Here is a 23229-nt window from a genome sequence, read left to right on the forward strand (position 1 = left end):
AACTTCAAATTCAAACTCTGCCTTTGAAAATACCAAACACCATATGGAATATTGATCCTCTTCAATTCTTCTTACAAACCCACAACCCTCATTTCAGAGCTGAAATCATAGCATGAGAGCATGAGACATTATATAGAGTTCTTATGGCAAGCACACGAAAATGTTAGTTTGTGGCATGAATATGTGTTTGCTTTAGATTTAAAATGGACAGGACTGGCCATTAGCAGTTGGGTCTCCAGTAGCTCCATTTCTACTGTTTGTTGACACTATTTTGTGGCTTCACTCTGGGGTTCATAGGAAACGCTTCCCAGGATGCCTGCAAAATCATATTTAAGAATAAGTTGATTTTTTTTTCCATGACTTTAATGGCAAAGCTCTGAAGACCTGTTTAATGAAGCTCCATTGTGTCCTACCAACTGCTGCGTCACAACACAATTATAAATAAACTGCATTAAAAATAGACGGATACTTGTGATGGGGTAAAGGAACCGCCTTGGGGCTGGTAACCAGAGCCCTGCCCAGCTTGGTAGCCAAGCGCCGGGTTCCAGAGGCTCCATTTCTCTCTCCAAAGCATCTTTAGCTATAGGCTGGTCCCTCTGCCATCCTCAAGCCCCAGGCCAGGCCACGGAGGTGAGGCCCACGCTCAAAACCGGTTCTTTATAAAAATAAATAACACCATGAAGCGAGGGAGATTCAGGCCTTTAATTTTTACTGTTGCAGATGAGAAAAAATATCAGGCTTGTGATGGGCTCAGTGCGCACAGGGAGTCACGTGGAGTCTTTGCGGGTGGCCCACGGCACGCGCAGCAGCCGCGTCACTTGTTGCGAAGCTCACGCTGTGTTTCCACCTTGCACCCCCAAATCCTGCTCCCCAGCAAAACACAGTTTTCAAAGCAAAACTGATGCTTCCATGGCCACAATAAACAGAGTCCTGCAGGTTCCTGGCGAAGATGCTTGAGTGAACGCAGCGACCCCCGTGAAATGGCTTCTTGCTTCAGAGCATGTGAAGATCTGTGTCCACTGAGGACACCCTGCTGCGGTTTGATCACTGTTGATTCCCCAGGTCGGTCTGTCTCGATGCTTAACGCAGCAGGAGCACACTCTGCTGAACCTGCCAGCAAAGCACTAGAAAAGTCAGCTGCTCTGCTCCAGCTGCCACCCGCATCCGCTGGTGCTGCCTGACCCCCTGGCATCCCTGTGTCCTCCCACTGGGCCCTGCAGCTGTGCTGCCCATGCAAGGTTGCGGCACCGGCTGCTGTTGGCTCCTTCCCCTCTGCCATGGCCGCTGGAGGTGCCGCGGGGAACACGGGGCCTGGCCACATCCCGTGGGATCACCTGCTCTTGCGGAGCTGGGATCCCTCCCACCATGGGTAAAAGTGCTGAGCGTTAGTTGAGGTATATCAATAATCCACAGCACGTCTGAAATGAGCCCTCTGTTTCTCCCCCGTGTCCTCTTTCCAGGCAGGAGTTGAGGCCTCATCGGGACACCTGGTGCCCCTTCGCTCTGTGCTCCAGGTGCCGTTTCCTCCCGATCCATGGAGCCCTCAGCCCTGGACACATCAGCAGGGCTTGCACAGCAAATGCTGCTGCCAGTCAGTCGTCCAAGCCTCACATGAGTTCTCTTCACATCTCGAAATATTGAGTAGATTGCTTGTTAAAAGGGTAGAAATAATCCCAATGGGAACTGCAGTTAAACAGGGACCTTGGAGTTCCTAAGTACAGTAGTTTCTCTTTTACAAATGAAGCTCATGCCACTGTGCTGGAGAGCACCCTGACACGCTGACAAGGAGAGTGAAGATTTCCTTTTGTAACACTAGCTATTTACATGTTTTCAATTTTAAAAAAATGACTAGTTTGATTAAATATAAGTATAGAACATTTCTTCCATATACAAACTCTTGTTAGCTGATTAGTTATAAGGTGCTCAGAAGTGTGGGTGAAAACAGAAGTTACAGTAGCTCAGTCGTGTTTACATCTATTTACAGAGCAGCACTGGTTCACCAACTGCCACCATCACATTCCAGAGGGAGCTGGAAGCAAAGTGCCCAGGAGAAATGTATCTGCTCTTCCAAATGTGATCGTGGCCAAGTAGGAAATGCACACGTGTAAAAACCTAATGCCACAGGAACCAAGGAGACCTTCGTCCCTTGTGTGGAGGACCATCTGCACCAGCAAATTTAAGTGACTATTTGAGTACAGCTGAAGTTTCCGATGCAATTTTGTTCAGATGTGGGCCAAAGAGCACAGATTTCCAGTATGGAAACTGGAACTAATACATGCAGTGCTCTGCCTGATCAAAGTAATGCACAAGCTGTAGCCAATTCTTTTCCTTCTCTGTGAGAAGGTAAGTAGTAGTACTTTTTTTTTCTTTTTTTGTAAGCAGTGGGAAGAAATGCCATGGAGAAGGGAAGTGACCTTGCTAGGACTCTGCAGCTAGTGGGTGAGAGAGGCAGCGTCGTGCCCTGAACCCCCCTGTTCCTGGCTCCCTGCCCCACTCCAGCCTGTACCCCAGAATGTGCTGGTCTGCTGGGCAGTTGCCTATGACAGGATTCACAGTATGAGGTTGCTAAATACATAGTATTGAGCCCCAGAAGTACTAAGAAACTTCACAATTAGCCTGGTACAGCAGAAGGGAAAGCTTATGTGTGAGGAACCAAATAAGGAGAATGTGTTTAGCAAAAGTTTTATCTTCCAACTAGAAAAAAATCCAAAGTGGCTCATATACGGCAGGTCAAATTCCTTCCCCATTAGTATTCCCCAAAAGCTATTTTCTGCCTCGTGACCAAATTCTGCCTCTAGTTCCATTCTTGCCAGCGCCGCAGGCTAGAGGCGGAACACGGGAATGCCCCCGCATTGCTCCTCTCCGTGCAGACCACACTCAGGCCCCTGCAGCCCTACGGCAGTGGAGTCTGAAACCTCTCAAAGCAGGAGACCACGTGGACCATGCTGAAAATGCTGATCAGTGTTCTCATTGTTTTAAAATGCTATACAAAAAGAAAAAGATATTGATTTGACTTCCGTTTGTAAACTTATCACGGACTGTCATCTTTTCTGCTGTGTACTTAAGTTCCAAACTGGTCCCCGAGATTGCAAGGCAAGATTGTTAAGGCAGTATAAGAAACCCAGTATTTCATTCTCACCTCTTGATTCCCTTAAATGTATTTCTAAGGCATCAAAAGGGGCATGCGGTTTGTGCTTGCCTTTTCAGAAAAAGGCATTCATGATAGTGTAAAAAAACGGATGCTCAAGGACAGCCTGAAGCTGCTCGGCACACGCTGTCAGGGAGGAACGGGGGAGAAAGCGGCATCTCCCACGTGCAGTGCTTCACCATCGCTCTTTCTGGTACACCTCTGTCTGTACCATGTCATTGGGGTGCTCCGCGATGCAGGCCCCATTGATGTCATTGAGCTTGTTGTCTGGAAGATCCTCGGGTTTTGTGCAAAGTTGCAGTGCCCTGGAGATGAAGACATCCAAGTCAAACTCAGGGTCTGTTGCAGTGCCTACCTCCTTGGATTCCTTGTGGAGGTGGTGAGGAGAAGATGGCAGGCTCCATTCTTGAATCTCAGGAAGGGGACTGGAGCACTCAAGACCCACCTGCGTGCTCTTCACCCACTGAGCAATCTCCAGAAAGAGGTTGGAAGGTTCTTCTTCCAGGGCGAGCTCGGCTGTGGGTGCTATGGTAGCTCTTTTCCAGTGGGATAAATCTAAAATCAGCTTGGGCTCTGAGTAATGATGGGGCTTATTGTCTCTCCACAGCAATTTGTCCAAGTAGGAAGGTGACCCCACTTTGTAATCACATGATTTCCCATAATCAGCATCAAAAACTCGGTCCATCGATGAGTGTGATAGCTCTAGGAACCTCTCCGAGCTGCTCTGTGAATATTTCCATGGATCAACTTGTGCTTCTTCAGCAATGGACTCAGATCCTGCCCGTGGGTCTCACTGGACCTCATCCATGTCGTGGTATTTATCATGTCTCCATTCCAAATCAGAGGAGAGGCTGACCTGATACCTGAGAGAGATACACTTCTATTAGACACGCAGCCTGTGGAAATATCAGTGCTCAAACAGCATAGTGTTCACACTACGACCTCAACTATTTTGCATTTACCTGCAGATCTCAAAGTTCCTCAAAACTAATATTCAATCAAACCACAGCAAAACCTTGTGCAATATTGCAGAACTTTTCCTTGCATGTTAAGGCAGGGGTCTGTGGAATATATCAAGAGAACTTGCCCAAGCTGCCTGGAGGGGACAGTAATGGGAATAAAAGCCAGTGGGCCAAATTGTCTGCCCCTTCATTTAACTGGTTCTCACATTCCCTCCATTTAGGATTAAACCACGATTAGATAATCTTGATAATCAAACTGTAAGTTGATTATTAAGAGTTGTTCACAGCTCTGAAATGGTCACGGACAATATGAGTGCTCCTCATCCACTGCAACAGAAGGAAGAAGAGATTCGTTTCAGCCCCCACGGAGACTGGACATTACCAGTTTACTCTGATGTCACGGTCTGAGAGCATCCCTGCAGCACCACCTGACTGAGCAGTAGCTCCTCAAACCACTCGTAATGACCTCCATTGCAATTACCTGCAACACTTATATTCTGACACAGTTTCCAAAGTGGCCAGGTATTCTCTGTCTCCTAATGGAGCTGCCTTTAAAAGATGTGTTATCCCATGCCTTGGGGCTGTATTTTTTGCTAATGAAATGCTCTTGAGATGTCCCATAGCACGCAAGGGAAACCATTTCCCATTTCTAAAACTCTTGGCTTGTGTGGCAAAATTTACAGGCCAAATCTCTCCAGAGGGTGGGAGGACTGATTGCTTGCTGTGTCACATGGGAAATACGGAAGCAAAGAGGTGGAAGGGTGGCATGGTGAACCCGAGCAGGAGGTTTGCTGCTTTGCTCACTGTAACTGCCAAGGACACACTGAAGACATGCCGAGAAAAGCTTCCAGGTTTCCTCTTTATTTCATTTACTTGGTTGTTCCCCCTGAAACGTGTTCACTCTAGCAGAGAGATTAATAATAGCAAGTGAATGGGATTTCTTTAGATTATTCTTTGAACGCTGGTAAAATACAGTGGATTGACAAGGTCTGGAGACTCGACCGCTACCCTGAGAGGAACCCTGCTACAGGCATCCTCAACCATTCACACTGCTGAGACTGCAGGAGCTCTCCAGAAAAGGGAACACAGATAATTCTTAGCTACTTCCATCCTAGCCTGCACTGGTCACTGGGAAGGGCCTAGTAATTGTGATAATTATCTAGGACATAAGAAATTTCAAGTCTTTGATATATGCTAAACTACCCATATGACTTTCAGCAAACTATTTAAAATTTAATCCAGTATGGATTTTTTTTTCCCCAAGAACCCTGGAATTGTGGCCACTGGGGCTTATGCACCTTGAAAAGTGATAGATACAGAGATCCAGATCAGGCCTGATCCCAGAATGCTGCAAGAACTGCATTACTCTATACCTAGTATTAATGTACAGGAGATGGAGGAAGAACCATGGTGTCCTTTAAACACATGCAACTCGACTGAAGCCAACACAGTCTGTTAATAAAACCAACAGCAGAGAAGCATCCAGTAACTTGAACATGCAGACCCCAAAGTGGAAATCAGTGACAAAATCTCTATCGACTTTGGCAAGGTGCAGGTGGAGTGAGAATTGCAACATGGCATAAATGAGGAAAACCCAGTGTCCTTTGTGGGTGCAGAGCATGTATTACTGAACCGAATTAACCGCAGGCCAGAGACTTGCCAGTCAAGCTTCACTTAAAAACTGCCAGGGAACATGTAGTCTCGAGGCCAGCCCTGGACACTGTACCTGTCCCACTTAGACGGCTGGCTCTGGTTAGCTTCCATCAGCAAAATGTCATCGATCTCATCCTCAATGCGGAACGGGTGCTGAGACACCGGTTCATCCTCCGGGCACGAATACGGGCTCATGTAAGGATGCTGCAGACCCATCTCGGCCGTTAATCGATCCATTGGGTTAAATGTCAGTATTTTCTCCAGAAAATCAATAGCTGTGAATCACAGAGAAACAAGCTCACTGATTCCTCAAAAGCCAGACCAGCTTCCTCCCCAGGAACAGCTGGAGAATCCCCACAACACATCTGAGAAGGAAGGGAATGAAAGGCCAAGTCGCACACCCAGCACTCTCCCCATGGGTGCTGTGTTTGCACGGCAACAATTTTGCAACCTACAGCTTTTATTCCAGCTAGCAAAGCACAGCACAGAGGATACACATTCTACCCAGCGCTGGCATCCAGAGCTGGAATCACACTCGATGAAATCCACGTGGATATCGGCAGAATTTGGGTGTTGTGAGGATTTGAGGCCAGGCTTTCAGATCCACTCTACAAGCACATTCCCTTTCAGCCAACTATTTCACATTTGTACGGGGAGCAGAAGTGGAATTGGATTTAGAGAGCATTTTTTAAAAAGTCTGGCATGACCAACACTCTGAAATCATTTTGCCTGTTAATATTTAAAGAATTCTGACTGCCTAAAATTATTTTACAAAGATAGTGGACAGTGAACTTTTTCAATGATGAGGAGGAAGGAAATTAAGTGCAATTAAAGTGGCTAGAATTAAATATAAGCACACAAGGTTTGTTGTGGGTTTTTTGGGGGATTCATTTTGCTCAGGTTATGTGAGAAGATCAAATCCTGTTATTAAAGACATAATGCTTTCTCAGATGATTCTTGGTCTATGGAAGAGCCCCTTAGAGTTCAGATATTACAACTAGGCACGTGCCTTTCTTCAGTTAGATCTTTTCATTGTACCTCCAAAAATATCCCAAATAAAAATGAAATTGTATGGATTGGACCTTTTCTTTGTGCTAAAGAGTTTCCAGGGGTCTAAAATCACTCAGGCCATACCTATTGCCTCCATGCTTAAATATTAACCAATATCCAATTGTCTGCCACTGGATCATTTCATTGCTTGGATTAAGTAAGTCGGAAGGAATCAATTGTTTAGTAAGGTCACTGACTTCAGGCAAGAAGGATGGTGGAACAATGTATTATGAGTTCAGGCCACACACGCAGGACAATTTCAATGAATTATGTACTCAGTGCAGGTGACCTTTCTTCCCGCAGTAATGACAGGGAATAAATCCATTTAATTCTTACTAGAAGCTGACGTAGTCTCTAGATACCCAGTGCTGATGAGTATCACAACTGCCGAGCACCTCTGACAGGCTCTTTTACGATTAAGAGCTACGCTAGCGAATACGAGCAGGGCTTGCACACAAAGCAACATCAAGGCAAACCCACCCTTGCACATCGTGTGCAGTCAATGTTGCTTGGAGGGCTGCCCTGGTGTAGGGTGCATTAGCTGGGAAGGTAGGGGTTAAATGGCTAATGTAGAATAAGCTGAGTCTTAGAGCACAAGGACCCATGATAACTGGCGGAGTCCGGATGCCCTGCTCATGGCAAGGTCTGGACCCTTGATAGGTGGCGGGGTTAGGGTGCCCTGCCCTCAATCAGGATGATAGAGGGGCTGCTTATCCAGATGTTTTAATTCAGCAAAATAGATAACATTAACAAGAATGCAAAACAGGAAAACGGGAGGGGGAACACTCTTGGGTAAGAACGGTATAAAAGAGGGACGCCCAAAGTGGTCGGGGTCCGTGGTGTGACCCCTGTGTCGAGGGTCACTCGAATGTTGAGCCTCACTCCACGAATCAGAGTGAGCAGCACTTTAATATGAAGGGGGGTTTAAACTCGTGGTGAGTGCCGAAGCCTTCCCCACAAGCCAGAGTGAACAACACCTCTATGGGAAGTAAAGTCAACTCCGCTCTGCTGTTGTCTGTAGCAGGGCTTTATACCCGTGCAGGTGGGCATGCGCTGAGGAGCAGCACTCATTGGCTACAGGCTCCCAGCTGATTGGTTCTCCTCCAGGTGCTTGGTTGCTAGGCGTCGGTCCAGTTCCCCACGAACACCTTCTTCTCTTCTAGGTGAATCCCATTACTAAGGCCCCAACATCTCCCCCTCTTTTTTCCAAAAAACAAAAATTAGCAATAAACATTGCAACATTTACAAAAAACAAATTAACATAGCTGTAAACCTCAGCATTTTCCCCTCTTTTTACAAAAAACAAAAATTGGCAATATCATGCATCAAAATATTATAAACAAAAACAAAGCAACATAGTTGCAAACACAACTATGATCATTCTGGTCACACTTTTTTGATAATGTTTCATTTTTAAATTCCCAAGACAAAAGAAAATGGTCCCAAAGGAATACACAATTTCATTTTGCTTACAACCACAGAAATTCTTCTTGGAAAGGTAATTGTGCTCTTCATTTCAGCAACAGGGGAAGGAAAAAATCTTGCCCTTTGGAGCTGGGGAGGATGGGGGTCCAAGTTAGTATGGTCAGACTGGATATGCTATCATTTTTAGTTTTCAACCGCTGGAAAGTTCTTCCAGTCACAGAGACTGCCGCTCTTTTCAGTTCCAGACCTTGAGGAAGCTGTCCCACGATCCTGTTGCCACTGCCATTCCATCATCAGTCACACCTAAGCAACTGACACAGTTATCATGACCGGCAAGGACACCTGCTCTATCAGCTTTCAGTATATCCCAGACATTGCAGTTGAGGTTGTCATAACCAGCTAGGAGGAGACATAGCTGTCCCAGATTATAAGCTTGCCATCCTGGGAGGCACTGACTAGAAGCCTGGAATCAGTCCCCCAGTGCATTGCGTAAATTTTAGCCAAGTGTCCCCAGAGTGTTCTTCTAGTACGCATTTGAATTCTCCCCACGGGGAGAATGTTGGCTGTGATCCGAGTCAAGGTGGCGTCAGCACATGCTTTCCTAGCATCCCTGATTTGGTTTTTCAGTTGCTCGGCCTCCTGGCGTAACTGGTCAAGCTCACTCATTTTCCCGTGCTAAAGTTGCACTTCACTGCCACCTCTGAGAGGACCACAAATCTGCTCTTCCGTCCGCTGCTCATTTAACAGGCCCGGTTCGTCCGCCCGCCCCGGCCTGCTCCCGGCGACACTGCAGCTTGGGGGGGGGCAGGAGAAGGAGAAGAGGGTGGCAGTTGGGGGGGGGGGGGGGGGGGGGGGGGGGCGTCGCTGGCTCTCAGCTCCTCCCCAGGGGACCAGTGCACATCAATTCTAATATGTGCACGTCAGTCTCTAATCACTGTGGATTTTGCCACAGAGAGGTTGACTCCTGTGCTTCCTCGGGTTGCGGCGGAGAGTTCGTGGAGGCAGCCATCGTCTGGGGATACTTGTTCGCCGCGTCCCTCACAACGCGGCGGCTCCCGTTTCCCTGTATCGGCATGCCGTTCTTGCGGAACCATGATCGGCACTCCGCTGCCTTATGCCCGAACCTTTGACATCTTGTACAGGTCCCATTAAATCCTCTCGGGGCCATACCTTCCATCCTGAATCTGTTAGGACACTTCCTCCTCATGTGTCCTAATCGACCACATAGGAAACATGTCCCATGAAATCTCTTGTCTTCCTTTCTAGACATTTTCTCCTTTAATTGCTGCGGCCAAAGCCGCACCATGTATTTTTGCTTTTTGTTCTTCCTCCATCAATGGCGCTCGGGCACAGGTCTCTCATTTGGACAATTGAAGCTCCTGGTGGCAAAGTAGCTAACAGTTGCTTGCAAGTTTGGTTTGCGTTTTGAACTGCTAGATCTTTTGCCAATATTGCTTTCATTTCCGCAGGCACATTAGGTGCCATATCCAGGGCTTCCTTCAGTCGATCAACAAAGTTGAAAAAAGACTCATTCGGCTTTTGTGTTATTTTGGTGTATGGCAACTGTGGCGGTCCTATTTGTGGTAGTGCAAGAAAAGTGGCTAGCGCTGCATTTTTTTGATTGCTGTAGTATCCTGGGGTGGAGCGCTGCCTGGGCCTCGGTTGCCCGGTAACGCCCATTCCCCATCAGTTGATCAAGGGTGGCAACCCTTAATGAATCATCCATACTGCGATTTAGATTCTCCAACTGTTTTTCCTCTAATCTTTCCTGCCATTTTGCTAACCAAAGCATATAAGCGGTAGAGGAAAGCAGGAGCTCCATTATCGCTCTGCTATCCGCAGGTACCATATGGGAATATTTAAACAGAGCAGAGACCTGATTTCTCACCAACTTATTGTCGTGCCCATACTGCATTACTGTTTTTTGTAAGCCTTGAACCAGTTTCCAATCAAGAGGTTCCCACCTGGGGCCCTGGGCTCCCGTTACTACAGGAGCTGCTAGTGGTGTTAATACAAATTCTCCTTGTAATTGAGCATTCTCTGAGTCCTTTATACCGTGCTCCTGCATTAAATGTTGGATCAACAGGTGGCATTCCCTCATCATTACTTCCACCTGCAGTGGCTGGGAGCTCCGGCAACAATCCTTCTTCAGCTGGGTCACTTCCTCCAGCTGCTTTCTTTTGAATCTTAGGAGCATCTTTTCATGCCTCCCACTGCTCCAATTGTTTGTCTACATTTTCCAACCCTTCCACTATAGCCCTGTGGGCAGCCTTATATGCTGCCTTCACATCTCTGGCCTTGGACCCACCATCTAGTCGCCGCATTTGTTCTAATAATTCTGTCATTCTCTCTGCCTGTCCCCGAAGTTCTTGTCGCATTTTTTGAACCACGGCATTATCATCGTCCGATCCATCTGGGATCGGTACTTTAATTGGGTCCACTTCCATTTTGGGCGCTGTGGGGGTTGGTCGCTTTTCCCCCTCCCATTCGGGCGCTGTGGGAGGTGGTCGCTTTTCCCATTCGGGTGCTGTGGGAGGTGGTCGCTCCTCCCCCTCCCACGGGGGGAGATACTCATCCACTCCCCCCCATACTTCTCGTTCGGCCAAGGTTACCGGGCATGCCTGTTTAGGTGAGGTTACCTTTTTCTTATTATCTATTTTCTCACACTGATTTGGCTCAGTATTGTTAGTATACTCAGAACTTTCAGACCCATTTTCCTTTTCTTCTCCATGGAGCGCTTCCCAGAACGCAATAGCAACTAACCGCTCAAACATAGGCCATATGAGATGATATGTTTTGGTGAGGCGCCACGCTTCCTCTGAGCCTAATTGTACACCGTCCCATAGTTCTCTTCCTACTCGCTCCCACGATTCAAATTTATATGCTTGGGAAGCTTCTTCTATGATTTTTCTCTTCTTACAAAATAGCAATAAATCAGTTAACTCAGTTTTCGAGACCTCAATCTTAGTTTTTTGAGCAAGGCTTATGAAGCGTTCAACAGTATCATGTTCCATTGCTGTTGCAGCAACTTCCACTCTAGATGCGCCAATTCCCATTCTGACTCACCAGGTCGTGATCACAATCCGCTTTTCTCCAGTAAGATCCCTCACGTTCTCGCACGATCACGTCGCCCACGATCACGTCGGGGTCACCAGATGTCGAGGGTCACTCGAATGTTGAGCCTCACTCCACGAATCAGAGTGAGCAGCACTTTAATATGAAGGGGGGTTTAAACTCGTGGTGAGTGCCGAAGCCTTCCCCACAAGCCAGACTGAACAACACCTCTATGGGAAGTAAAGTCAACTCCACCCTGCTCTTGTCTGTAGCAGGGCTTTATACCCGTGCAGGTGGGCATGCGCTGAGGAGCAGCACTCATTGGCTACAGGCTCCCAGCTGATTGGTTCTCCTCCAGGTGCTTAGTTGCTAGGCGTCGGTCCAGTTCCCCACGAACACCTTCTTCTCTTCTAGGTGAATCCCATTACTAAGGCCCCAACACCCCTGCGTGGGAAAGCCCGGACCCCAGCTAGCTGGTAATACTTATTATCTTTCTTCTATTAATAAAAGACAATATATATTTATGCTGGTTGTCTCTCTCCCTGTCAATTCGAAAACCGGACCTAACATTTGGGGGCTCGTCCGGGATCCGAATGCAGGGGAGGAGAGAGAGATAGAGAAAGATAATAAGTCAAGGGAGGCCTCAGGGGGTGAGAGTGAGCCGACAGAAATCCAGGTGGACGCACCGAAGGATAGTCGGCTGGAGTCTGAGGGAGATGTCCAGGAAAAGGAAGGGTGGTTGGTTAGGTTGTTTGGGTACACCGTATCTCCTTAACGAAAGGAGACCGGTGTGGGAAGGGAGAATTCTGTTAATAATCGCCCTTACTGGTTTACTGGCAGTTGTATTAATTTTGGTTTTAAGCGACGAGCTTGAAGGGAAAGGGAAAATCCACCCCTTTGTCATTTATGTTAAATCATTTTGGATATGTTAAACGTCGGGCACATAATTTGTCTGTAGAAGTGTATAAAAATCGGTGGGATATATTTTGTAAAAGTGAGTGGCCAAGTTTTGACGTAGGCTGGCCGAGAGAGGGAAGTTTAGATTTAGAATTAGTAAGGAGAGTAAAAGAGGTAATAATGAGACCTGGGTCGGAAGGACACCCAGATCAATTTCCATATATAATCACATGGGAGGATTTGGTTTTACATCCACCCCCATGGTTGAAACCTTTTGTGGGGGGGGGATGGAAAGGATGAAAAGGTTGATATTTACTTAATGAAAAAGGAAGGGAAAAAGGCGGTATTATCAGATTCGACTTTATATCCAGAAATATTGGATGAAGAAAGTGGGCATAACCCCCCCCCCTTACGCACCTCTGCCCGAGGCACGAAGGGAGGTGAGTAGTAGTGATCAAAGGAGGGAGGGAGGGGAAGACAGGGGCCCAGCGTTTGGGACTCGATCTCACCAAAGGGGAGACGAGGGAGGTGTGTCGAGCACCTCTCAAGCTTTCCCAGTTAGAGCAATTGGAACAACAGGGCCTCAGGGACAGCGTACGTATCAATACTGGCCATTCTCTTCTAGCGATTTGTATAATTGGAAAAGTCAAAACCCCTCCTTTTCCGAGAAACCGGGGGCGTTAATTGATTTATTAGAATCCATCTTGTTTACACATAACCCTACCTGGGATGACTGTCAGCAGCTTTTAAAAGTGCTGTTTACGACCGAAGAGCGTGAAAGGATCCGTGAAAGTTGGTGCCGGGAGAGGACGGGAGACCCACCGGGCAGCATAACCTTATCAATGAAGGATTCCCATTGGTAAGACCACCGTGGGATTTTGAACAACCTGAAGGTAGGGAGCGTCTCTGAACATACCGGCAAACGCTGATGGCAGGGTTGCGGGCGGCAGCGCGTAAACCTACTAACTTAGCAAAAGTAAATGCTGTTAGGCAGGAAGCCGAGGAAAGCCCTACCGCTTTCTTAGAGAGAATATTAGAGGCGTTTAGACAATTCACTCCTTTAGATCCTATGAAGGAGGAGAATCGGGCAGCTGTCATCTTGGCATTTGTAAATCAAGCTGCACCAGATATAAGAAGGAAATTATAAAAGATTGAGAGGTTGGGGGAGCAAACATTACAGGATCTTTTAAAGGTAGCAGAGAAAGTGTACAACAACAGGGAGACTCCAGAAGAAAAACAGGAGAGAATAAGAAGGGAGGATCGGAAACACCAAAGGGAAATGGCTAGGAGATTTTTTGAAGCAGGAGAAAAATCAGAGAGGCAAAGAAGGGGACCGCCACCCCCCAGAGGAGCAGGGGTACGGTTAGGAAAGGATCAATGTGCAATTTGCAAAAAGAAAGGACATTGGAAAAATGAGTGCCCGGAAAAAGGAGAAAGGAGGCCACCTAGAGTACTGGTGGCAAAAGAAGATAGCGACTGAAGGGGCCGGGACTCGGAACCCTTCCCCGAGTCTTGGGTAGAATTAGAAATGGAAGGGAAACGTGTAAAATTTCTGGTAGACACAGGGGCTGAATACTCAGTAATAAATAAAGCAGCAGGGAAACTATCGACAAAGAAAGCTCGAGTACGAGGGGTAAATGGGAGTAAGGTATATCGGTGGACATCAGAAAGGAAGGTAGATGTAGCTAATAGACAAATCACGCATTCATTCTTGTATATACCGGAGAGTCCGGTACCCTTAATGGGCCGGGATCTCCTAACTAAATTGGGGGTAAGGATATATTTTGAGGACGATGGGGTAAAAATCAATGACCGGGAAGGACAACCGATTCAGGTCCTGACTGTTAGATTAGAGGACGAATATAGACTGTATGAAGAGAGGAAGGAAGAAATTGGACCAGAAACTCAAAAATGGATGAGGGAACTCCCAGAAGTATGGACAGAGAATTCGGGGGTGGGAGAGGTTAAAGGGAAAACTCCTCTGGTCATGGAATTAAAACCAGGAGCTCACCCGATTAGGGTTAAGCAGTACCCAATGACCCCTGAAGCCCGACAAGGGATAGCGAAGCATATTAAAAGGTTACTGGAAGCTGGCATTCTGCGTAAATGCAAATCTCCGTGGAATACTCCTCTGCTGCCAGTAAAGAAGCCCGGAGGAGATTTCAGGCCAGTTCAAGATCTGAGAGAAGTTAATAAAAGAGTGGAGGATGTGCATCCTACAGTCCCGAATCCATACACTCTGTTAAGTACGATGCCACCAGATATGGGATGGTATACAGTTTTAGACTTAAAGGATGCTTTCTTTACCATCCCCCTGACAAAACAGAGCCAGGAAATGTTTGCTTTTGAATGGGAAGATCCCGAGAGCGGATACAAGGGTCAGTTAACTTGGACCCGATTACCACAAGGGTTCAAAAATTCGCCGACTTTATTTAATGAAATACTGCAGGAAGATTTGAGTGAATTCAGGAGACAGAATCCTAGTGTGAAATTGCTTCAGTATGTGGATGATCTGCTGCTAGCAACAAGAACGAAAGAGGAGTGCGAAGAAGGTACGAGGAAGTTGTTGCAAGAATTAAATAAACTAGGCTACCGAGCAAGTGCTAAGAAAGCTCAGCTATGTAGTCCTGAAGTAACATATCTGGGATATAAGATACAAGATGGTAGGAGATGGCTAACTGATGCCATGAAAGAGACTGTTCTTCGGATTCAGGAGCCCAGACCTCCAAGGGAGGTTCGAGAATTCTTGGGGACAGTAGGATACTGCCGTTTGTGGATACCTGGGTTTGCAGAGAAAGCGAAACCTCTGTATGAGGCGAGTCGAGAGAAACCGGACTGGCAGTGGACAGAAGCTATGGGAAAATCTTTTGAGGAACTGAGATTAGCCCTGCTAGAGGCCCCTGCACTTGCACTCCCGGACCCAGATATGTGAGCGAAAATGCGGGAGTTGCCAAGGGAGTGTTAACGCAGAAGCAAGGACCTTGGAAAAGGATAGTGGCGTACTTATCAAAGAAATTAGACCCAGTTGCCGCAGGGTGGCCCTCATGACTTAGAATTATTGCAGCCGTGGCGTTAATGGTTAAGGACGCAGACAAACTCACGTTTGGGCAAAAGCTGTATGTAACGGCTCCTCATTACACAGAGGCATTACTCAAACAGCCGCCTGAAAGATGGATAACAAATGCTAGGCTGACTCGTTATCAAGCCTTGCTTTTAAACCCAGGAAGAATTATGTATACGTCCCCAATGACTTTGAATCCAGCCACCCTCCTACCTAACCCAGAATATGAAACACCTGTGCATAATTGTCAGGAGGTGTTAGCTGAAACTACGACAGTGTGGGAAGATTTAAAGGATGAGCCGCTGCAAGGGGGAAAAGTGTGGTTTACAGATGGAAGTAGCTTGGTTGAGCAAGGAAAAAGAAGGGCGGGAGCTGCAGTGGTAAATCAGAACAGAGAAATAGTTTGGAGCCAGCGTTTACCAGACGGCACTTCGGCTCAGAGAGCGGAACTGATAGCCTTGGCTAAGGCATTAGAAATGGCAGAAGGAGAGCGAGTGACGATTTATACAGATAGTTGCTACGCATATGGGACAATGCATATACACGGAGCTATATATAGAGAAAGAGGATTTCTTACCTCCGCAGGAAAAGAAATCCGAAACAAAGAAGAGGTTTTGCACTTGCTGTCAGCTTTGCAGAAACCAAAAGCAGTGGCAATTGTGCATACCTTAGGACATCAGAAGAAAACCGATACGATAAGCAGAGGGAATGCAGCTGCAGATAGTGCAGCCCGGTGAGCTGCGTTAGAAGGACAAATACAAAGGGTACTAGCCCTGACTCACAACACTTTAAGAGAAGAAGAGGAAATTGGAGAGGATGAATACACCCCGGAGGAGAGGGAGTGGATTCAAAAGGTTGCAGAAGAGCAAAGTGCAGGAGAAGGACTTTACGATACAGAAGGAAGAATGTTAATTCCTAAGCGGTTGGGACAGAAGATGGCGCAACAGTTACACAGTACCACACACTTGGGGGAAAGAAAAATGGGACTGTTAATAGAAAAGTTCGGGTTGAGATTCCAAGATCAGAAGAAAATATTAAGAGGGATAATAGAAGGGTGTCAAGTATGTCAGGAAATGAAGCCATCAAGGGTCAGAAAGGTACATGAAGGTATAAGGGAAAGGGGTGGTGAACCTGGAAGGCATTGGGAAGTAGATTTTACGGAAATAAAACCAGGTAAATATGGGTATAGATATTTATTGGTATTAGTAGACACATTTTCGGGGTGGGTGGAGGCCTTCCCCACTAAGCGAGAAACAGCCCAGGTGGTAGCGGTCCCATATATGCAAACGGGACATTCTGTGGGACAAATGGGACAGTCGACGGGTTACAACAACGATTCCCTGCGTGCGGGATTACCCTTAGGAGCATATGGGGGGGATCCATCAGGACAGGTACATAACAGTACAGATTTACTCTGGAATAATGATACCGCTAAGGCCTTGCCAGATGGAGTGTTTTTAATTTGTGGGGATAGAGCGTGGCAGGGAATACCTAAGAATGCCTATGGGGGACCGTGTTATTTAGGGCAACTGGCAATGATAGCCCCGTTGTTAACTATGAAGCAGGAACAAAGAAGGCAAAAGCGTTCCCTTGGTTTAACACCGGAATGTAATGATAATGTACAATTAATATCTGTAACTGCGCGGGTCGCCTTAGCTATCTTTGTACCAGGAGCCGCAGCAGGAAATGCATTAAGGGAACTTTCAAAGTTAGCCCGTTGGAGTGAGAAGCAAGCAAATGTGACAACCGAGGTATTGGAACAACTCCTGCTCGATCAGAACAGCCTGCGACATGCATTACTACAGGACAGAGCAGCTATAGACTTCTTGCTCCTCGTGCATGGACATGGATGTGAAGAGTTTGAAGGACTATGTTGTTTTAACCTGTTGGACCATAGCCAATCAATTCAACAACAATTGCGCTGGCTCAAGGAACACACTCAGAAGATAACGCGGGAAGAAGGACTGATGGACGGATGGCTAGAGTCATTGTTTGGAGGGTTACCTGGGTGGATATCAGGACCGATAAAAGAAGGATTACGCGTATTTGTAATTCTGTTATTACTGTTACTGTGTATCTGTATAATGTGGAAATGTGTAATGGGGGTAATGGAAAAAGCTACAAATTGAGTTAATTCTATGCACATAATGTTCATGCGACAAACTCAGAAAGATCGAGAAAGGATTCTCTGATATTAGCAAAAGAAAAAGGGGGGAATGTAGGGTGCATTAGCTGGGAAGGTAGGGGTTAAATGGCTAATGTAGAATAAGCTGAGTCTTAGAGCACAAGGACCCATGATAACTGGCGGAGTCTGGATGCCCTGCTCATGGCAAGGTCTGGACCCTTGATAGGTGGCGGGGTTAGGGTGCCCTGCCCTCAATCAGGATGATAGAGGGGCTGCTTATCCAGATGTTTTAATTCAGCAAAATAGATAACATTAACAAGAATGCAAAACAGGAAAACGGGAGGAGGAACACTCTTGGGTAAGAACGGTATAAAAGAGGGGCGCCCGAAGTGGTCGGAGTCCGTGGTGTGACCCCTGCATGGGAAAGCCCGGACCCCAGCTAGCTGGTAATACTTATTATCTTTCTTCTATTAATAAAAGACAATATATATCTATGGTGGTTGTCTCTCTCCCTGTCAATTCGGATACCGGACCTAACACTGGTGCGTTGGTACCTATTGCTCCACCTTGACTGCTTGGTTTGATGCCACCCGGCGAGGTGGGACCACCTGCAAAGCTGCCAATGCTAAAATTTGGGCCCAAAAGCTGCAGTTGGCAGCCCCCTCATAACAACACGGTTCAGGTTTGTAGCTTCAGCCAAAGGAGGGAATTAACTGAAGTGGTGAGCAGTCATTCCAGGCCACAATAGCCTGGAGCCAAGCGATTCCCCAGCTCCAGTCACACCAGAGTGCTCTGACAAAGGTTTTGCCTCTAGCAACCATCTCAGAGAGTTCAGACATTTGTGGAGTAAAGGCGTTTATTTTCTTGTAGTATCTGATTTCATTCATCCAAGAGGCACAACAAGAAAATGAACAAGGCTTTGAAAATAACTTCTGGGTGGAAATCTCCCAGCTGCAGGAGAGGTATGTGAGTAGTGCAAAGCAAAGCTGGCTCGGGGGACATGCCCTGCCCGGGAGAGTGCCCGACATCGGAGCTGTGGTTGAAAGCGCGGGTTCAGCGCTGGGCAAGGCTCCTTGCCCTCTGCAAAGTGCCAGCTGGTCCCCAGGACAGCCGCCAGCCCAGCAGGGAGCCACCTGCAAAGGATGGGGCTTGGGGCAGCTCTTTCCTCCCTCACATCTCCTCCACCTCCGCAGTGCATCTTTTAGGTACCACCATAACATGTCCCCTCAAACTCCCCAGCATTAGTGCACTTTCCCTTGGAGATCAACTCCTGCCACTCGCTGAGGAAGCAGGTTTGCAAGGAAGGCAGCGGTGGCAGCGCGACCCCAAGGACATTGCCAAAGCCGCCACCACACAACTATGGTACCTTTGCTGTTCACCTCGGGGAGCAGCTTGCGTAGCGGCCTCCTCACTTCCCACGTGCTGCTGATGAACATGGGCATCACTCGCAGCAGCTCCTCTTTGTCCTCCTCGTGGATGACAGGGATCGTCTCCAGAATAAGCTGCATCTGTTCCAGCTTGTGCCTGCCTAAACAAGCAAAAACAGAAAAAAATCCCAGCGACTGCTATTGGGAAAGATTTTTTTTAAATCCTTCTCCTTGAAGACGCTTTTCTCCCCATATTCCTAAACGTCCCCCAGAAGAGGCTCACAGTCAGGGAGGAGGCAGAAGCAGTCGTGCCGGTGGAGTAGAGCACAGCCAAGTGCCTAATTAATGAAGGTTAATCCTATTCTTTAGCACAGTATTGAATTTGACCAAGAGCTCTGCAGGCAATTTCCAGATTCCTATGTGTACAAAGAAGCTGCCTAGCGTAAATACCAGCTACGTTATCAATCTTCTGTCCGCCAGCAATGCCAGGTATAAATATTCTGTCCCCAGAGCCGGGACTATCCATTAAGACAGTGAGCTGTGCAGAGCAGAGGAACCAAGGGGGATTTTCACGCTACCATGTACGTTCCTTGCTGTTTGACTGACCATTTTCCAGCAGCTTCGCTCACCAGCAGCACATGGGTGACCTGTGCGAGAGGAATGAGCCTTCTCATCGGGAGAAATTGCATTGAGAAAACAGAAGTTTGAGGAACAGTGAAACTAGAGATGACGAATAGGGAACAAATGCTTCCCTTTCTAAGGCTGATTCCCAAACTGGGATCAAAATGATTGAAAAACACAGGAATAAGATGCCAGGCATTGTTATCACACTAGAGGATTACAAGCTCATCTTCACACATGTGGTGCTGAAAGGAAATTCTCCCCCTAGGCTTGCAGGCAAGTCTAGCATGAACACCCAAGCCCTGACAGACTTCCCTGTGTCCCACTGATACCGTGGAGAACATCACCATACGGCTGCCGTAGCTGAGCAGGGCTCTGGCTATTCCCACCGAGGCCTTCCAGGAGAGGAGGCTCTTCTCTCTCTTCTATTTCTTTCACTGATGCTGCTTTTGGATATGTGGCTGTGAGAAGAGGGGAGGGAAATCACCAGAGAGCTGTGAAGCACTTAGTGCCAGTGCAGGAGACAGTGGAAATAGAGCCAAGCAGCTTTCGAGCTTGCTCAGCCCCGAGCATAGCGCCCACCGGCCCACGCTGCAGCAGCTGCCGAGGTGGCCCACGGCACAGCTCGGATTTTATAAAACTGTCACATTCTCAGGCCTCTGTTTTGCAGGCAGAAGCTCTGCAGACTGCAGCTCTCTGGCCAGAGGGCCTCCCCTCTCAGACAACACAGGCAGATTGCCCCATTCTGGGGCTCCTGAGTGGCTTGTTTTTATTTATGGGTATAGAAATAGGTCAGAAGAAATGGGCACAAAGCCAAGAGCTCCCAATAAAAACACTACAGACCATTCTTAAAGAAACCCCAAAAGGATTACGTGGTTTTGACGCTCCAGTTTGGATCTCTACCCATTAATTGGGTCTCCTGCCATCACCCAGGGGCTTGTTAAACCCTTGCAAACTAATGGAAAGCAGAGAAGGGACGATGCACGGAGCACCTCCCTTCCAAGCTTTGCTCTGCCGTGGCCTCTCGCACAGCAACCAGCCTCAGTGTCCGTGCCCCGCAGCAGGGATGGGATCCATCTTAATTGCAGCAATGTGCAATACTGACTTGCTCTTCTGACTATTGCTGTTTAAAGCAGCAATGAAAAATAAGTATTTTGAACGCCCACTCAATCTCAGCTGAAGCAGACACCTAAGAGAGGCAGATGAATTACATCCTGCAACTGCCCTCCTCTCTGCTTGACCATGAATTCAGGGAGCTTTAAGGGATGGGTGAGTTACCTGCAAGGAAGATGTCTGATCTCAGGCAGCAGAACTTGTGCTCTGCATGTCCATACGCAAGGTGGGATGGAGACTGTGTCCCGAGGGGTTTGCTAGGCAAGTTTCAAAGCTCCTCGGGGACTGGAGTCACCCTGTGGCTTGTCCTCATGTCTCCCACCAGTGACCACAGGCATCACCCGCTCACCCCGGCGCCGCTTCCTAGCGCATTAGTTTTACCTCCTTGGCTTCTCTCCCTGAGATCTGAACAACTTGAGGTGAGATCTGCCTTCCCTGGGACTTTAGCTGAGCATCTAAATAAATAAGTAACATGGAGAGAAGCAATGTGGCTGGCACAGCAGTCACTGAGTGCTGCTACACCTTGATGTGCCAGGAAAGCGGAGCCCAGCGGCAGCTGGAACGTGTGCCAAGGAGGCGGCCACGGCAGCCCAGGCTGCTGCGGCATTCACAGCAATTCCCCCCGACTGGGAAATTTCTGCAAGGGGAAACTGAAGCTAAGGGGGAAGGAGGAGAGAGGGGCAAACAGCAGAGCGGTCCTCACGATCTCTAAATGATCCCGACTCTTTAATTTTCAGATGTCACAAAAGGAAGATGGAAGCTGCAAGCAGAGTGCAGGAGGCTGGCAGAACAGCTGCAGTGAACGTCGGCGGCAGCGCCGAGACACTTCTGAGGAAAGCGCTCCTCTCTATTATTAATGGAGCTAATTATTTATTTACACAACTCTGCGAGCAGCTGCTTATGAAATGTGTTAGATCTGGTCATTCAAAATACTAATAGGCGACAGTAGCAATAACGAGGAGCAGCATCGTGGTGTCCGTCGGGGAGGCAGGTAGCTCTCTGACAGCCAGCTAGTGTCTGCTTCCTCCTCACACAAACCACCCCAGGCCCCAGCTTGGTACACAGCTCAGAACTGCCCCTTTACTCCCCATGGTGGCATTTTTGGAAATGTGCTGAATAAAGATTTGTTTTTCAAGAGCACTGGAATTTATGCTGTGCCAGTAAATCATACACTCCTTCCTGATGCTTTTTGCCTTTTCTTTAAAATCCTAGTATCTGCTCATGTGGGAATCCTGCAGCTTGCCAAATTTGCACAGAACTAGGGTCAAAGCTGGGGAGGACCACGAAAATCCCAGCTCCAGGACACTTCCAGACACCCGGTCCCAGAGGAGCAGCAGTCGCTCATGCAACGATGCCCATCTTTCTCTTAATTCCTGCTATACATAAAATCCCTGACCTCAGGATCCAGAGATAATAGCATAAAAGTCAACTGAGTTACGCTGATGTGACTGAAGAATGAGACCTTTCTGCTAGATGGTAATATGGACAAGTCTAGGTAGCTGGGCAGTGTTTTAGGGCCCACGCTTCTCTCTTTAGCCTGGGAACGGCTCGCAGCAAACATAATGAAGCAAGTGCATAGGGCTCGGTGGAATATATTTGATTTTACAGGACGGTTTGACATTAATTCATTTTTTACTATGGCTTTCATAGCTATCACTGAGCAGACTGCAGGGCGATGCAGTCCTGTAGTCGGGCTCTTCACAGCAATCAGCTCCTGGTGAGCTCCTTATCGCTCCCCATGTGAAACTGCTCTGGCTGCAATCGTGCAGTGGCATTAAAATGCTCTCCCTCAAAGAAAAGGCATATATATATTCAAGATACCAGTCACAGCTTAGATCCACTGCACAGTGCACAAACCTCTTAGCACAGGACCACATTATCCTGTTTTCCATGCTATCATACTCTTGTAGGCATCTTCTCTCCTAACAAAAAGCTTCTATTTTTTGTTGAAAACCCAGTAAGAGAAAAAGATTTTGTTGTTTCAGCAGAATTGCTCTTTTATCTTTTTTTTTGTCTTGTGTTTTCAGCCGAACACTGTTCCTGGCACAGCATCTTGCACAAACAGGACACCAACCCCAGCAGATCTCACACAGACCCGGGGCCACTGCACAGTACAGACAGATCTAACCACACAGAGGAGACTCAGGTGGTCCTGGCTGTCCAAGAGAGAGGAATTCCCTCTGCTGGGCCATAGTCCCACCCTGGACAGGCCTGGGTGGCAAGGAAGGAGGCAGGGAGAGACAAACCCATTAGCAACATACTGGCAAAGAGCATCCTTCCCGTGAGCATCTCAGCCAGGATGCAGCTGGCCGCCCACATGTTGATGGCCTTGGTGTAGTTGTTGGGCGAGAGGAGCAGGCGAGGGGAGCGGTACCACTTTGTCACCAAGCCCTCCGAGAGGCAACCCTGGAAGAGCAGAAACAGAGACATCAGTAACTTCGCAAGATAGTCCTTACACCCCTGCCCCTGGCTGCTGAATCTCCTGCAGAGGGGATGAGTCTGGCACACAGAATGCTCAGCGGGAGGGCTCTCGTTTTACCCAGAAAGAAGCCAGAGGCAGATTTCTTTACTTATTTATTTATATATTTCCTCAGTTGCCAAATGTCAGGTAAAGTGGATGCTCTAGCAGGGCTGCTCTTGCCCTCACTTGCTGGACAGCGAGGGCACTCACTGAAACACTGCGTGGGCCCTGGCAGCAATTTCACTTTATTGTAAGAGGACTAAAACACATGCATGAATCTACACTCAGTCAC

The 23229-nt window shown here is 47.6% G+C and overlaps 1 protein-coding gene across 1 annotated transcript in view; it reads right to left on the reverse strand.

The window, feature by feature from the left end:
- Positions 1-3011: 3011 nt before the first annotated feature.
- Positions 3012-23229, reverse strand: part of LOC104568782 (mitogen-activated protein kinase 4-like) — a 35941-nt gene continuing 15723 nt past the window's right edge. The window contains 4 exon segments of the mRNA XM_088536311.1: positions 3012-4025; positions 5830-6038; positions 18742-18899; positions 22734-22882. Of these exon segments, the coding sequence (XP_088392437.1) occupies positions 3324-4025; positions 5830-6038; positions 18742-18899; positions 22734-22882 (1218 nt within the window). The 3' untranslated portion in view covers positions 3012-3323.

Source organism: Tinamus guttatus, unplaced genomic scaffold (assembly GCF_059628265.1).
Source record: "Tinamus guttatus ecotype Peru unplaced genomic scaffold, ASM5962826v1 Tinamus_guttatus_pri_ptg000656l, whole genome shotgun sequence".
NCBI lineage: Eukaryota > Metazoa > Chordata > Aves > Tinamiformes > Tinamidae > Tinamus > Tinamus guttatus.